Here is a 16,715-nt window from a genome sequence, read left to right as displayed (position 1 = left end):
CTGACCCTGTGCCTCATGGGAACAGTCCAGCCCGAACTGCCAAGCAATGCCTTCTTGGGCCGGAAACAAGCTTCCTAGGACCTGTTTCTGGCATTCCAGCCGTCTTCAGCCAGGCTTGTTTGAATCCAGTGGCAAAGTAAGCAAGGGGCTCACGTCTGAGCATACCCTGCCAACTTATGGCGAACAAAGCGGTACAAAAGGGGTGGTGATGGACGGAGCATCTGAACCAATCAAACACTCACACCCAGTCAACAGATCTGGGTTTAATCCATCACCGTTCTTTAGCCAACTCTGCCACCCGAAGTTTAGACATGGCCATATGCAAATAAGTCTGACCCTATGCTCATGGGAACAGTCCAGCCCGAACTGCCAAGCCATGCCTTCCCTGGACCGGAAACAAGCTTCCGAAGACCGGTTTCTGGCATTCCAGCGATCTTCAGCCCGGCTTGCTTGAATCCAGTGGCAAAGTGAGCAAGGGACTCACGTCTGAGCATACCCTGCCACACTTATGGCGGCCAAAAGCGGTACAAAAGGGGGTGGTGATGGACAGAGCATCTGAATCAATCAAACACTCACACCCATTCAAAAGATCTGGGTTTAATCCATCACCGTTCTTTAGCCCACTCTGCCACCCCAGTTCAGACATGGCTATATGCAAATCAGTGTCACCCTGTGCCTCATGGGAACAGTCCAGCCCGAACTGCCAAGCCATGCCTTCCCTGGACCGGAAACAAGCTTCCTAGGACCGGTTTCTGGCATTTCAGCCGCCTTCAGGCAAGGTCACTATCCTACACAGGTCTCTACCTACTCTTCACACTGAATAATCCTCTTTGTGGCTCAAACATTGACAGAATGAGCCAATAGTCTGACTTATCCTTCTTCCAAAATGCATGCAGATGTGTATTTGTGTGTGAACACACTGCTCTGCTGTACTTCTGATTGACCTAGCACTGGAAGTGCAGCAGACCTATCTTCTAACCTGCTCTTCTTGATCTCAGCTGGTGTGTTTGAACCCCAGATCCCCCCAGATGCAATTCACCCTTAGCATAAGGTAACTAAGAAGTTAGATATGAGTCCCTAAATTGATGTGCGTCTTATCTCATCACTCTCTTGTGTTCTGATTGATTAGGTGCTCCACTACGTAAAGCATGTAAACCTGTCCATCACAAATGGCGACAGAGTATACTTTGATGTGAATGGCGATGCCTTGAGTACCTATGACATCCTCAATGTGCAGATCCCCACCGCGGATGACTTCAGACTGGTGAAGGTGGGCAGCTTTGACCCAGCAAAGGATGAGGCTGTCATTGTCAACACAGATGCCATCTTATGGGCAGAGAACAACATGGTGAGAAGTCAATGAGTTCACAAATGTGTTGTTTAAAGTCATCCATGTGTTGTCATGCAAATTGCATATCCTGAATCATAAAGATTGGTTCATCAGTAGGTCTAACTTGTTTTGTTTTACTGACTTACCCCTGACTTACTTCTGAATTTCAGGAGTACTGCAAGAGAAAGTCAGAGGAAAATCTACGTGCATTTGATTTAGAGTGTATGAAACTATTGTAGCAATTCAAGCAACCTATTTCAAACAAGCATTGGCAAAATAAATCTTAATGATGCTAAACAGCAAAACAAAGGAAAAGAAATATGAATAATAATGAGCAGGGATCTACAGCAATAGGAAGGTAAGGACAACACCGAAAGGCTCCCGGGGAGACTTAAAAACCACATAATATACAAGCAGTATGCAAAAAAGTAGTCCTCTCACTTGAACTATGTATGGATAAAACACATCCAATAAAGTAGTCTTATAATAGAGCTGTAGTTCAGGGGTGAAACAAACACAGAATAAGAAGTAAAGCAGTCAATGCAAAGCACAACACTATAACAGGCAAAATACCCATCCAGGGAACGAGACTAAAATAAATGGGAAAGAATGCAATAAAATGCTGTCTGCAACAGACAGGAAATGCTAACGTTATGGATCATAGTCTAATGCCTACAGTTGCATTACAAGGCTGGAGGCTCCTATTGTGCTTATTTTCTTGTGTTACTTTGAGTAGCAGACAAGATAATGAAACTACGGGGCATATTAGCAACAACTGGCGATAATTATCGCAAATCGCGCTTAGCGCAATTATTCTTATTGCCTCCTATCGCTGGATTTTATCGTGGAGATAACGCAGTATTACCAACGTTTATCTCCACTGCAATAAAAAATCCAGTGATAGCGGCGAATCCCATCCTCAACGTGAGATTTCCAGGGATAAAAATCCTTTTACTAAGGAAAATCTCGCTAATAGGCAATAGTAGTATAAAATACCGCTACTAATAATAGTAGCCTTAGAATCCACCTCCCATTTACTATTATGACTAAGTCAGGTTTTTTACCAGGTGTAAAATCCTGGCGCTAATCGATGTTAGCACATGTTTTTTTATCACGTCACGGGTATTGCTAATAGGCAATAGCTGTGTTAGCGACTACTTTCAGTCGCTACCAGTTTGGGCATGCCCACTTTGCCTGTCATTAGCGATAAATATCGCTGACACCCAAAGTGGGCCCCAAACCGGTCACTATCGCTTGGAAGTTGTCGCTAACTGCTGTTAGCGACGGTTTGGTAATTGAGTAATTGAGTGATAAAAAAATTGCTGCTTTATGGACAAAAAGTGCAGCAATCTGACCCATGCTAATATGCCCTAACTTTCCCTATGAGACACAGGGAAAATAACTACAGAGTGACATCATTATGACGATAATAACCAATGACCCATGACCTATAGTAATAATGGACTTGACTGCAAGCAACAAGCCCTCTTTTCTTGCTGCTCTCAGTCAAGATAAGTACTCTGCATTGTTGTTCTTTCTCGAAATTCTTAGGCCTTAACTCAATGTTGTTCTTAATGTTCATTTTACAATTATTTGTTGTTCTATGCCCGCTATCATTTTGCACTGTCCAAGCGTTGTCATTTTGTTTACCTTTTGTCCCATTTCATTTCTCCTAAATCGTTTACCTCTGCCAGGCTTTCATATTATATTGGTCATGTCCCTGGTGGCTTTTATTGCCTGAAAAATATGTGAGACTCAGGGTTTTGACAGTACTCTCTGTTCGCGTTTCTTATGGTGGCCCAACACAGGGCGGTTGAAGAATTGGATCTGAGGTAAACCATCTTTGCATCTACTCTCACACTACTGCCAACTTCCTTCTCTATGACTCTCTGGGGCATATTTACATGTTCTGACGCATCTCTGCAAATCAGCAGGGATGCGCCAGAACAGATGCGTCATGCAATCCTCTCCTTTACAATGCGGCGCACCATGGTGCAAGGAAGCGAAGATTCATGACGCATCTTGTGGCGTATGGGCGGGGCATTGCTGGAGTCGTGTTGCAAGCGCGACGCAACTCCTGCAATTCACAGGGGCCACCCATACTCAACGTGGTGTGTCACTCCTTACGCCTGCTTCAGGCAGGCGTAAGGATGTGACGCAGCAGCATCGTAAAACTGACTCAGTGAAACCTTGTAGATTTCACTGCGTCAGTTTTACGGGGCTTTCCTGCTAGGGAACGCCCACCCTGCGACAGAACGCCCACATGAAACCTGACGCAGGTTTCATAAGTCGCAACGTGGCGCATTGTTTACGCCACCGCTGCGTCACAAAAGTGACGCAACGGTGGTGTAAAAGTGTTGCATCTGTGTAAATCTGTCCCTCTGTGTTTTTCCTTCAGATGCCCCTAACAGTTGGGATTTTGTTTTTGTGAACCTCCAAGCAGAAGCGTCGATTTTTCACTTCTTTCTGCTGGCTAATTAAGTTTAAAGGAAAAAATGTTGCAGTTGCCTATTACAATTTATAACAAAATAATAAACTATTTAAATATTTTTTATCTCTATTCAGTTTTAGGTGGAGAGCATTTACAAATATTTGTGTAATGACATGGTCTACCTGCAAGCCTTTTGTTTACCAAATAACAATACTTTAATTTAATTATACTTTATTTTATAATAACATACATTTGTTGAATATGTCACAAAATTTGCATTCGAGTGAGGATAAGGAAGCAGAATATTTTAGGGACAATCTAAAGGATGTCAATAAAAGCTCAGCCCAACAAGCTGTCACTGATTCTAAGGTAGATGTTTCTAAACTCTTGAAGCCTTCATGCAAAAAATGCTTTGCCAATGGATGAATCTGGCCCTAAAAGGGGCAAAAACAGACAGCTGTAAATCCATGCTAAACAAAAATGTCACTCTACAATCTTCTGGTCGTCCCCCCAAGTAGTTTAAAAATTAGTGAATATATATTATCCTTCCCAATTGATGTAAATCATCTGAAGTTTACAGATGATGATTTAGATTATTTTGATAATCAATTCAATTCAAAATATCTTTATTTCGGTAAAGCTTTACCATGAAAGACGTTTGCAATATACATTTAAAAACTGGTTCTATTAAAATGGTTTATACAGCATACCGTAAAATAAAATCAACTTTTACAAAAATCCCTATGTGCAGAAAATTCAAGTCAGAGCCCTGAGGCATTTCCTTCTAATAGACCAGAGAGCACCCAAGTACTTGGCCATGGCAAACACAATGTGGTCGGACAGATCAGTTTTTAAAACTCTGTAGGCGGCCAGACACCTCACAAATCCCAGGTTCCTGCATAGGGGAGCAATCCAGTACCTTCGGATCTCTCGATAGGCAGGGCAGAAAAAGAGGATGTGAAGTTCAATTTCATCTGAAATTCTACATGCTGGACAGGTACTGATTGCATCGTCACTCCATTTAGATGTAAGAGTTCTGATGGGGAGGGACCCATGTCTCCACTGTAAGTATAGTTTCCTTAGTATAGCGGGGTAAACTTTATCCAGAGTTGGTTCCATATTATAATTGGCCTTGTAGGACAGAAAGGAGGCTGTCAAAGTCCCGAGATTTTGGTGATTGAGTAGCAGGGACAGTTTGCTATCACGGTATGACTTGACTAGTTCCTGTTTGGAGAGGAGATGGCACGTGTTCAAAGGATCAGACCACATTGTTGAGAGACCCAAGGCCTCCAGTTCCAGTTTGATGGAATTAAGCCATTTGATTTTTCCAGCACCTGGAATAGCTAGGACCTCCTGAAGTCCTTCTCTGTAGCTGGCCAATTCTGGAGTTGTCCATAGTCTACGCCAGAAGGCCAGTGGGCGTAGGGCCAAATCCTCATCGAGCGGGCATAGGCCTAGATCCATCCTGAGGGGGACAAGGGGAGTGCTCGGTGGTAGTCCAACAAGATTTCGGATACATTTATTTTCCACCTTCAAGAGCATTGATGTAGTAGTATGGCCCCAGAGTTCAGATCCATAAATAACGGCCCCCTTGGCCTGGGATTTGTAGATCTGTATTGGAGGGCCGATGGGCCTAATTGAGGATTTATTGTTTGCCAAGAGTTTCAGAATGCCCCCCGAGTGTTGAGTCAGTTTAAGTGCTGCCTTCTCCAGGTGTGTATTCCAAGTAAGTTTGTCATTTAGCACAATGCCCAAATATTCGAAGATTTTCACTCTTTCGAGCCTGGTGTGTGCAATGCTGGGACTAAAGTGGAATTTCTGTGGGGGGTTGAGGACCATGAATTTCGTTTTGATGGCGTTGATTTCTAATCCATGGGCCTCACAGAAGTCCACAAAGCTGTCGAGGATGCGCTGAATGCCCGTTGCCGACTTTGATAACAACAATGTGTCGTCGGCAAACATGATGGCTGGTACCCTTTCAGCGGCTAGTTTTGGGGCATCAGAGTTGGGAACCCCCGCTAAGTGGGAGATTACCCCGTTGACGTAGAGGCAAAACAGGGTTGGTGCAAGCACACAACCCTGCCTTACCCCCCTGCCAACGGGGAACCTCTCGGACAATGTACCCATCCTGCCACATCTCACCTGGGCGAAATTAGTGCTATGGAGGCGGATTATCATTTTCAGCAGGCCTTCAGGAACCCCCAATTTAGCAAGGACCTCCCACAGCTTGTTCCTAGGGACCAGGTCGAACGCTGCCCTCAGGTCCACGAATACAGTGTAGAGGCTGCCACCCCCCAACTGCACCGTTTTCCAATGTATGAGGACAAGTCGAAAGACCTGATCAATGGTGGAGACCTTCTCCCTAAAACCTGCTTGAAAGGGGCTGAGAATGTTAGAATCCCTGATGAACTCGTGTAAGCGGTTTAATAGTAACTTAGAAAAAAGTTTTTGGGACACGTCGATCAAGCTTATTGGCCTGTAATTGGCCAGGAGAAGAGGAGACCCCTTTTTAAAAATTGGGACTATTTCGGCCCCCGGCCAGGTCGAGGGAATTGGCATGCCTTTCAGAATAGAATTGAATAGCACCTCAAGATAGGGAGCCCAAATTTTAGGTTCATGTTTGTAAAGGTCGCCTGGGAGCCTGTCCAGGCCCGGCGCCTTACCTGCAGCCAGGGACGTAATTGCCATAGTGATTTCCTCTATACTAAATCCATCCATGTCAATTACACTGTTGTTAGTAGAGTGGTACACTTCTGCAGGTTCGTTCGTCACCTGATCGCTGCTATGTGGTTCATATAGATTTTTAAAATGTTCCTCCCATACAGATGGTGCTATGTTGGCCTCAACTGCTACGAGTGGTTCGGCAGAGCCGTGCCTAACGATCTGCCAAAAAGTCCGTGCATCTCGGCATGCAAGGGCAGCTGTTATTTTAGACCAGTTCCCCTCATCCCAGTCTATTTTAGCAGCACGGAGGGCTGATTTGTAAGCTAATCGTCTCTCCCTAATTATGTTTGAAGTGTCTCGTGCTTTGAGTGATTTCAATAGTCTAGCTTTTGCTTCCCTGCAGGAGGTATTGAACCAGGTGGCTCAGAGTAATGATGATAAAGACCCAGGTTTTTCTGGCAAGGACCTCCAGATAAGGGGTATAATTCATCTAATTACTTCAGTCATTATCCCAAGAAATTGAGGTTGCTCTCAATGTTCTTACCCCTCCCTAGCGAGCAAACAACATCACAGCTACTCCTGTCATTGACTCTAATATGCGCCTCTTGTTCACTACATTTGGTATAGACACTAAAAAGGGGTTCACAGACCCTGGTTTAATTGTCATAATAGGGTTCTAGATTTAGCAGGACCATCAACTTAAATCCTGGGCTTGGATGAAGAGACAAGAGCTGACGCCTCCCAGGTGAACCTGGAAATACTACCAAATTGGGCACAAATGGAAATATGCAAGTTAGGAAATGCAAATGGAGCCATCTTGCAAAAAAAGGTTAAAAGGCTCCTATTTAAATATTGACTCAAAATGTGGCCGTCTTTCCTCAAAGGAAGAGGATCAACAAGCAAAAAGCTTATTAATAAGTGACTTCTATTGATAAAGCCGAATTTTTCTTAAAGTGGATCATTGATCCTATCATATTTTTCAGGGTCAGAAAAGCTAGGACTTGCTTTGCTGGCCAGTTTCTCTTGTGAGATGGTTGTTATTTTTTAGGCTTCTTTGGCTAGGTCCAGATAATAAAACTCCAATTCTGCCCCCAATGAGGAGAGGTTTTCCGGAACAGGGGTCATTGAAAGAGAAGAGTCCAAAATACAGGTAACAAGTTTACATTCTGACCATCATCCTATAAGGGGGACAATTAAAAAAAATCTTTGAGCATGGGAAACAGATGACTTGAGATCCTTGGGTTCTTTGAACATTTTGCAAAAATCTCTATAAATCTCCCTATCAACTAAGTCTTTCACAACCCCTCATTGTTTCTGAAGAACAAACAGTGAGCCCTTCCAATTCACTTAATTTTATTTTATTCTATTCGACTCATTACTTTGTAAATACTCCCTACCTAGTCCTGCATGTCAACACGACATTACATGCTACTGATTAATCCCATTTGTCTATGTTTTTTGTTCTACCCTAGAGTGTGACTACGTGGCCTCTCCCATATAAATGCCTATTTTAGCATGGTAGATGATGGAACATGGTGAGTTTGTTTTCATCGGCGAAGAATGTATGTGCACAGCGGATGTCCAATGGACTTCGGTCTAGCAAAGAGCAATTTCCTGCGATTGTTTTTAGGTGAATCATCGCATTATTGAATGGTGAGTTCTGGAAAGAACGTTAAGACAATATTGTTTACTACATGCAAACCTCACTGTCAGCCCACCCACCGAACCCTTCAACACAGACGACGCTGCCCACAGCCTCAGACGCTGGATCAAAGACTGCGCCAACACCCTCGCCTGCTGAAGAAACCCTCCCAAAGAGACACCAGCAAGAGGGCCAGCTGGTTCACCCCAGAACTCCTAGCCTCCAAGCAAGCCTGCCGGGAACTAGAGAAGAAATGGCAAAGTGAACAAACACCGGACAACCGCGCAGCACACAAGGACGCCATCCGCAAACACCACCACCTCATCAGGGCCACCTCAGCAACAAAATACACAATAGCAAGGAGCTCTTCAACATTGTGAAGGAAGTCCCCAACCCCAGCTCCAACAGCAACAACATCCCGCTGTCACAAGCCCTGTGAGACTCCCTTGCCTCCTTCTTCCACCGCAAGATAGCAGACATCCACGACAGCTCCAACACCCAGACAGACCCAACAGACAGCAACACAAAAGACCCTCCGCACACCATCGACTATGACCCCCTTTTAGCCTAATCAGCATGAGCATCGATGACACCATCAATACCACCCCCTTTTCTGAATCGTTTTTGGCCACTATAGGTGTGGCAGGGTATACTCAGACATGAGTCCCTTTCTCACTGCTCCATCAGGATTCAAGCAAGCCGGGCCGAAGACGGCTGAAATGCCAGAAACCGGTCCCCGGTAGCTTGTCTCCTTTCTGGTGAAGAATTGGCTTGGTAGTTTAGTCTGCCCTGTTCCCATGATGCACTGGGCCAGGGACAGACTGATTTGCATATAGCCAGGTTCTGAGCTGGGATGGGGCAGTGAGATAAATAACCGTGATGGATCAAGCCCTGATCTTTGGACTGGGTAAGAGTGGTCTGCTTAATTCAGACACTCTGTTCATCACCACCCCCTTTTCTGAATCGTTTTTGGCCACTATAGGTGTGGCAGGGTATACTCAGACATGAGTCCCTTTCTCACTGCTCCATCAGGATTCAAGCAAGCCGGGCCGAAGACGGCTGAAATGCCAGAAACCGGTCCCCGGTAGCTTGTCTCCTTTCTGGTGAAGAATTGGCTTGGTAGTTTAGTCTGCCCTGTTCCCATGATGCACTGGGCCAGGGACAGACTGATTTGCATATAGCCAGGTTCTGAGCTGGGATGGGGCAGTGAGATAAATACCGGTGATGGATCAAGCCCTGATCTTTGGACTGGGTAAGAGTGGTCTGCTTAATTCAGACACTCTGTTCATCACCACCCCCTTTTCTGAATCGTTTTTGGCCACTATAGGTGTGGCAGGGTATACTCAGACATGAGTCCCTTTCTCACTGCTCCATCAGGATTCAAGCAAGCCGGGCCGAAGACGGCTGAAATGCCAGAAACCGGTCCCCGGTAGCTTGTCTCCTTTCTGGTGAAGAATTGGCTTGGTAGTTTAGTCTGCCCTGTTCCCATGATGCACTGGGCCAGGGACAGACTGATTTGCATATAGCCAGGTTCTGAGCTGGGATGGGGCAGTGAGATAAATAACGGTGATGGATCAAGCCCTGATCTTTGGACTGGGTAAGAGTGGTCTGCTTAATTCAGACACTCTGTTCATCACCACCCCCTTTTCTGAACCATCAATACAATGAGCACAAATCCATTCCGGCTCTCCGTCTGATCCCTTTCCACACCACATCTACAACAAAGCAAGCAGCTCCATCGCACCCCACCGGCGCAACATCATCAATCTCTCCCTCGAGACCGCAACCTTCCCAGAGAGCTGGAAACACGACGAGATCAACGCCCTACTGAAAAAAACCAAGGCTGACCCAAGAGACTTCAAGAACTTTCGGCCCATCTCTCTGCTTCCCTTCCCAGCCAAGTTCATCGAGAAAATCGTCAACAGACAGCTAACCTGATACCTTGAAGAAAACAGAATCCTGGACCCTTCCCAGTCAGGGTTCAGCAGCAAGCACAGCACCGAGACCGCCCTCATCGCCGCCACCGATAACATCAGTACCCTGCTGGACACCGGCGAGACTGCAGCACTCATCCTCCTAGACCTCCCCGTCACTTTTGACACTGTCAGCCATTGCACACTACGCGCACGCCTCCACGCCGCAGGGATCCAAGACAAGGCTCTGGAATGGACCACCTCCTTCCTCTCCGGTAGAACCCAGAGTGTCCGCCTCCCCCCATTCCGGTCCAAAGCCTCCGAGATCATCTGCGGTGTACCCCAGGGATCTTCCCTCAGCCCGACACTGTTTAACATTTACATGGCCCTGCTCGCTCACGTCGCCCGACAGCACGACCTCAACATAATCTCCCACGCCGATGACACTCAACTGATCCTCTCCTTCACCAAGGACCCAGTCACGCCAAAAACAACCTCCACAAAGGAATGAAGGCCGTTGCCGACTGGACGAAGACCAGCCGTCTGAAGCTGAACTCAGACAAGGCAGAGGTCCTCATCCTCGGCTCCAACCCTTCAGCCTGGGCCGACTCCTGGTGGCCGACGGCACTGGGAGCAGCCCGACACTCACCGACCACGCATGCAACTTGGGAATCATTCTCGACTCAACACTCTCAATGGCCAACCAGGTCAACGCCGTCTGCTCCTCCTGCTTCAACACCCTCCACATGCTCTGCAAGATCTACAGATGAATCCTGACAGTCACCCAGGCCCTCGTCACCAGCAGACTCGACTACGGAAACGCCCTCTACGCGGGAACCCCGAGCAAGCTCATCAAACGACTACAACGCATCCAAAAAGCCTCGGCACAATTGATCCTCAACATACCATGCCACTGCCACATCACCCCCCACCTGAGGGACCTGCATTGGCTCCCCGTCAGCTAGAGGATATCCTTCAAGCTTCTTATCCATGCACACAAGGCACGCCACGAGACCGGCCAACACTACCTCAACAGACGGCTCTCCTTCTACATCCCCAACCGCCTGTTACGCTACGTCGACCTCTCACTCGCCACCGTCCCACGCATCCGAAGAACAACCACCGGTGGGAGATCCTTCTCCCACCTCACTGCCAAGACATGGAACACCCTCCCACTGAGCCCATGACAGACCCAAGACCTGTTGACCTTCAGGAGGATGCTCAAGACCTGGCTGTTTGATCAGTAGTGCCCCCCCCCCCCCAGCGCCTTGAGAGCGTCGCAGGTATTTATTGCGCTTTACAAATGACTGATTGATTGATTGATTGATTTACCGATTGGGTCAACATATAGCACCAAGGTGGAACATGTGTGCCTTGTGAAATTAGAGTTATGAGAGGGAACGTCGAGTGTCGGAGCACAACCATCTGAGAGGTATACCTACACAAGTAATTTTATCTTATTCTCTTTGTGCTTCCCCCTACAGATAATCGAGAGTGAGTTATTTAGGGCCACCCTCCTCTTGAAAGTAACAGATTCCAGGGATACCATACACAGGTACAGAGGGTAACACTTTTTGGGATCCGAAGGGTTCAGAGGAATGCTGGTGTGACCCAACACTGTGGGCACTTAAAACATGGCCAAAACATGTTGACACTTTAGCAGTAAAGAGAGGTGAAGGAACTGTTTAACTTCTCCTATCACCACCATAATACACGTTTTTAGACATAGCCGGTGGGTCCAGAAAACAAATGGCGAGAAGAGGCACCACTGAGCTACTTTTAACCTTCACTGCACTTTTCTTTCGGTGATCCCAACGTATATAATGTTTTATGTTTGTATTGTCTTCCCCTCCCTTTGCCCCACCCCAGGCGTTGGTCTGTGCAGGGGTGTATTTAAGCAATCCCGATGATGAAGCATATCACAGTTTTGTGAGTGAGGGCAGTATTTTTTACCAAAGCATGTGCTACCTTTGGATTACAACTCCGTAGTCCTCTGTGTGTGTTATAGCTAAATTTGTGTCATGTGGTCATTAATTATCTTTTTGTAATAATATTTTCTTGTGTAATTATGCATGTAACTTTATGAATGATGGATCTCCCCTCTATTGGTGTACTTATGATGTCACAACTGCCCAGTTGTTTGACCCCCTGACAGTTACATAACCGACCAGAATGGAACGTTCTGCAGCACACACAGAAAGAGGATAACACCTCGCAGGATTGTTTTTGTGCAGGAAGTTTCCTTTCCTAAACAAAAACAATTCTGCATGCAACACAGGCACCATTGCACCATGGTGCAAGCAAGCCTATGTTGGTGCTAAGGTGCCAAAATGGTGGCAGCGCAAGGGAAACGGACAGAAATGCACTGTGTTGCTTTAATATTGTGCATTCTTGCCCTTTCACTTTGGCATAGGGCAGCATCGCCAGTAACTTTTCTGCGCAGCCCTGCGCCAAAATCCCATAAAAGAGGCCCTCACGGCCCAATCTATGAGTAATGATGCAGTAATGGATGCAAGCAGACCCATTGCGACTTGGAGTGGCTGCAAACTGGTTTTGGTGACAGGAATGAATTTTATAAGTGAGTAGGTGGGACACCCACTCTTAAAAGAGTAACATTCATGCTTTGTCTCTTCTTCATATTCTCTGAGGCTCTAGGAACAATACTCTCTGTTTGGTCTTTGTGCAGCTTCCACGCTCTGTCTGTAATGAAATGTGCTTGCCTGGCTACAGAAAGGCGATGAGAGAAGGGAGGCCTGCCTGCTGCTTTGAGTGCATTCCCTGTTCCCAAGGAGAGGTCACAAATCAGGGTGAGTTTTGGCATACAGTACACCTTTTGAGAAACATATTTAAACATATAGATTATGGAGTTGAATGAGATTGAACCTACCTGCTGTAATAGTTTATGTTCGAAATACATTACTATGTATAGAAATGTGTGTGCATTAAAATAAATAAGTATATGTGGGTGAATAATTCTATTACCCACATGTTTTTAATTTAACACAATCTCTTGAACATATTACTTTTCAAGACTCAGTTCTACTATGAATTAAAAGACCATCAGCAGTGAGAACGGAGGACCATGGTGTGTTGCGAAGGGGCTGGAATCGCACAGCAGCTTCTGTGTCAGAGAGGCCGGCACAGGATCAGGACAGGCCATGTCCCCAGAGATTGCGGCACTCTGAGACGGCTATCGGCATCTGGTTCAGTAGCACAAGCATGGCATAAGGTCTGCATCCAAGGCCAGTTAAGTAAGAGACTCGTGGAACTCTCTTCGACAGCAGAGCCGGGTTGGGTGTGCAGGGGGTTGGACGTGTTAACGTGTGCCAACCCTCTGTGGACAGCACGGTGAGGTGAACCGCAGATTGGGTGCACTGCATGGTCAAAGGGCAGGACCTGGCCATAGGACATGCTTTCTTCTAGCCCCTGGTGCACATGATCATAGCCCTTGCACAGTAGGGACTGGTCATTCCAGACTTTGGGCATTCTTTCCAAACCATGTTCCTGATGCCTCATGTGAGGATGAGTGCACTGCTTGGCAAAAGGCCAAACGTTGCAGCCAATGTTTGTAAAGCACAACTGAAAGTGTTTACCACAGGGTTGGGGGCCTAGTAGAATGTGCCCAATGACTGATGCCAATCCATGATGAGCATGGCCAAAGAATACAGTATGTGAATGAATTAATGAATGCAAGGGATTTTATAGAACATTTGGCTACTCATCGAGTGTACCAGAGCTAGGAGTGTGGTACACACCAATACATAGAAGAACCCCTGTTTTTAGCCTTCTCTGAAGCAAGGCTGATTCCAAGCCTTGGCCACTAAGAACAAAAATGCTTTGCCAACCCTCCTCAAATGCTTGCTGCAAGGCACAGCCAATATGGCAGCGGATGCCGTTCACAAGACTCTGGAAGGGCAGTAAGGGAGGAACATATCATCAAGAGAACCTGGGCTAAGAATAAAACAATGCCCAATGGACCAGAGATAGAGATTTGAAGAGAATCCGGTTCTTGATAGTCAGCAAGTTTAGAGTTTTTAAAAAGGGGGAGACTAATGGGCCTATAGAAAGACTCAGGATGAGATGGACAGCAGCATTTTCAAACACCTGGAGATGTCCTAGTATAACCTCAGATGCCTCAGGTAAAGAGTGTTATCATAGTCCAAATGAGAAGTGATTGACACATAGATCACCATCCTCCTGAAGTGTATAGGAAGGATATACAAGATTTTCTTAAGAGTGAGAAAGTAGCCTAAAAGACATGGCATTCACTGAAGAAATCTGAGGTTGCATAGAGAGTTGGTTATCCAAATTAACTCCAAATTTTTTGCCACTAAAGCAGGAGGGGGGACCCAGCCAAAGCAGACAGCCAAACAGCTTCTGACGAGTTGGCCGAATGGAAGCAAAAGAGAAGCATCTTGGTTTTCTCTGAATTACATTTTAACTGACTGCTCTGCATCAATCACACACCGCTGACATACAATCCTTAAAATACTTTTCTAATGAGGAGTGAGACCCCTCAAAGGTGAAGAGAAATGAAATGAAATGAAAAGAAATTTCTAAAGCGCACTGTGGCCAAGCGGCTTCCTGGCGCTAGGGGACACATCAGTATCTGCAAAGGAGCCCAATGGGATTAGCCGGGGAAAGCCTGAAGGAAAAGAAAAGTTTTGAGGGCTTTACGAAAATGGGAGAAGATCGGGATAGAGCGAATGGAAAGAGGGAGATTGTTCCAAATCTGGGGGGCCCTAACAGAGAAACGAGTGCCCCCGGTACGGGATTTACAGAAGCGGGGGACGTGAAGGAGAGAAAGAGAAGAAGAGCGGAGGGAGCGGCTGGGGGCATGGGAAGAGATTAAAGAGTTAATAAAAAGCGGGGCAGAGCGAGCGTGCGCCCGGAAAGCCAGACAGGCTAATTTGAACTGGGACCTAAAATGAACAGGAAGCCAGTGAAGGGTTTTGAGGGCCGGGGTAATGTGGGAGGATTTGGGAAGAAGGAGGCCTGGTTCTGGATGGCCTGGAGACGGCGAGTTTCGTAGGCAGGAATGCCTACGTACAAGCCATTTCCATAATCCAGGCGGGATGTAATGAGAGCCGTGATGATGGTTTTAAGAGCGTCAACAGAAAAAAACCGGGAGATTTTGCAGATAAGGCGGAGGGAAAGAAAACACGAGGACACAACGGAACTAATTTGGGCATGCATAGATAAATCATTACTGATCTTGATGCCCAAAGTCCGGACAGAGGAGACTGGGGAAGGGGGAGGGCCAAAAGAAAGGGGCCAGTGAACGGAGGACCAGGGATTAGACGGGCCACCAGTGAGGACAAGCTCTGTCTTGTCAGGGTTGAGCTTCAAATGATTGAAGCTCATCCACTGGGAAATAAGGACAAGAGTGGTGCAAAACTTGGGAAGAGAGTCAGTTGGGTAAGAGAGATCAAAGACGAGCTGGAGGTCATCTGCGTAGTTATACACAGAGACCCCCAGCTCGAGAAGGGAGGAGATAAGGGGGCGGATATAAAGGTTGAAGAGAAGGGGAGAAAGGGAAGAACCTTGAGGGACCCCACAAGTGACAGGAAGTGAAGGGGCAGAGAAGTCAGAAAGGTGGACTGCCTGTGATCTGCCTTGAAGAAAGGACGCGATCCAGGAGAAGGCAGTGCCTTGGATGCCCGCTGCGCTGACCCGGTCGAGAAGGATGGCATGGTCGACCGTATCAAACGCAGCGGACAGATCCAAAAGGACCAAGGCCTGGGGGAGGTTGCTGTCGGCCTTCCCCTTAAGTTCATCCAGGACTGCGAGGACCACCCCCTCAGTGGAGTGGCCGGGACGAAAGCCAGCCTGATGGGAGGCCAGGAGATTGTTCGCTTCAATGTAGGAGGAAAGGCAGGATGTTACATAGCTTTCGAGAATCTTCCCTAAATAGGGAAGAAGAGAGATCGGCCTGAAGTTCGATGGGAGAGAGGGGTCCAGACCGGCTTTCTTCAAGATAGGAAAAACAATAGCAGATTTAAAGGAAGAGGGAACACAGCCCGAAGCCAGGGAAGAGTTGAGAAGAGTGAGAGAAGGGATAGGGCAACTAGTGTAGAGAGTTCTGAGGATCCGTGCAGGAGCACAGTCCGCAGGGAAGCCGGACTTGACCTTGACAAGCAGGTCAAAGGAAGAGATCAGATGAAATTGGTTCAAAATGATCCAAAGCAGAGGGGGACGGGTGAAAATGATCCGGCAGATCAGGTTGAGGCACAATAGGAATATTGGCCTTGATAGTGATGATTTTGTTGATGAAATAATCATTCAAAGAGTGACAGAGAGATTGAGAGGGGGCAGGGGAGAGACATGCGCGGTCAGAGGAGGCAAGACTATGAACCAGTGAGAAGATCTCGCGAGATTTGTTGGCCGAAAGGGCCACTCGCTCAGTAAAGTATTTAGATTTGGCCACTAAGATGGCTTTTTTATAGTTGTTGAGGAGGGCTTTATATTTGAGGTAGAGGGTCGGACAGTAGTTGCGGCGCCAACGGCGCTCCGACTGTCTGAGTTCTAATTTCAGGGATTTAAGGTCGCTAGAGAACCACTTGTGGGAGTCGTGTAGACGAGCTGATTTAATCTTTTTAAGTGGGGCGACCTGGTCACAAGCAGCAGAGAGCCAGATGTTAATAGCATCCGCCTGACTTTCCACAGACGGGTCGGTCAGGGTAGGAGCCGATGAAGACAATAGGGAAGAAAGATCGTTAAGATCAGTCTTGTTCC

General features: G+C 46.7%; 1 protein-coding gene across 1 annotated transcript in view; it reads left to right on the top strand.

The window, feature by feature from the left end:
* LOC147693289 (extracellular calcium-sensing receptor-like) overlaps nt 1-16,715 on the top strand; it is a 73,742-nt gene that overhangs the window by 32,718 nt on the left and 24,309 nt on the right. Inside the window, exons 4-6 of the mRNA XM_086935898.1 lie at nt 1,130-1,348; nt 11,465-11,535; nt 12,636-12,787. Coding sequence (XP_086792024.1) covers nt 1,130-1,348; nt 11,465-11,535; nt 12,636-12,787 — 442 coding nt within the window. The remainder of the gene's footprint in view (nt 1-1,129; nt 1,349-11,464; nt 11,536-12,635; nt 12,788-16,715) is intronic.

This window comes from Lissotriton vulgaris, chromosome 8 (genome assembly GCF_964263255.1).
Source record: "Lissotriton vulgaris chromosome 8, aLisVul1.2, whole genome shotgun sequence".
NCBI lineage: Eukaryota > Metazoa > Chordata > Amphibia > Caudata > Salamandridae > Lissotriton > Lissotriton vulgaris.
The sequence above is the reverse complement of the archived record's forward strand: the minus strand, read 5'-3'. Positions and strand labels throughout refer to the sequence as shown.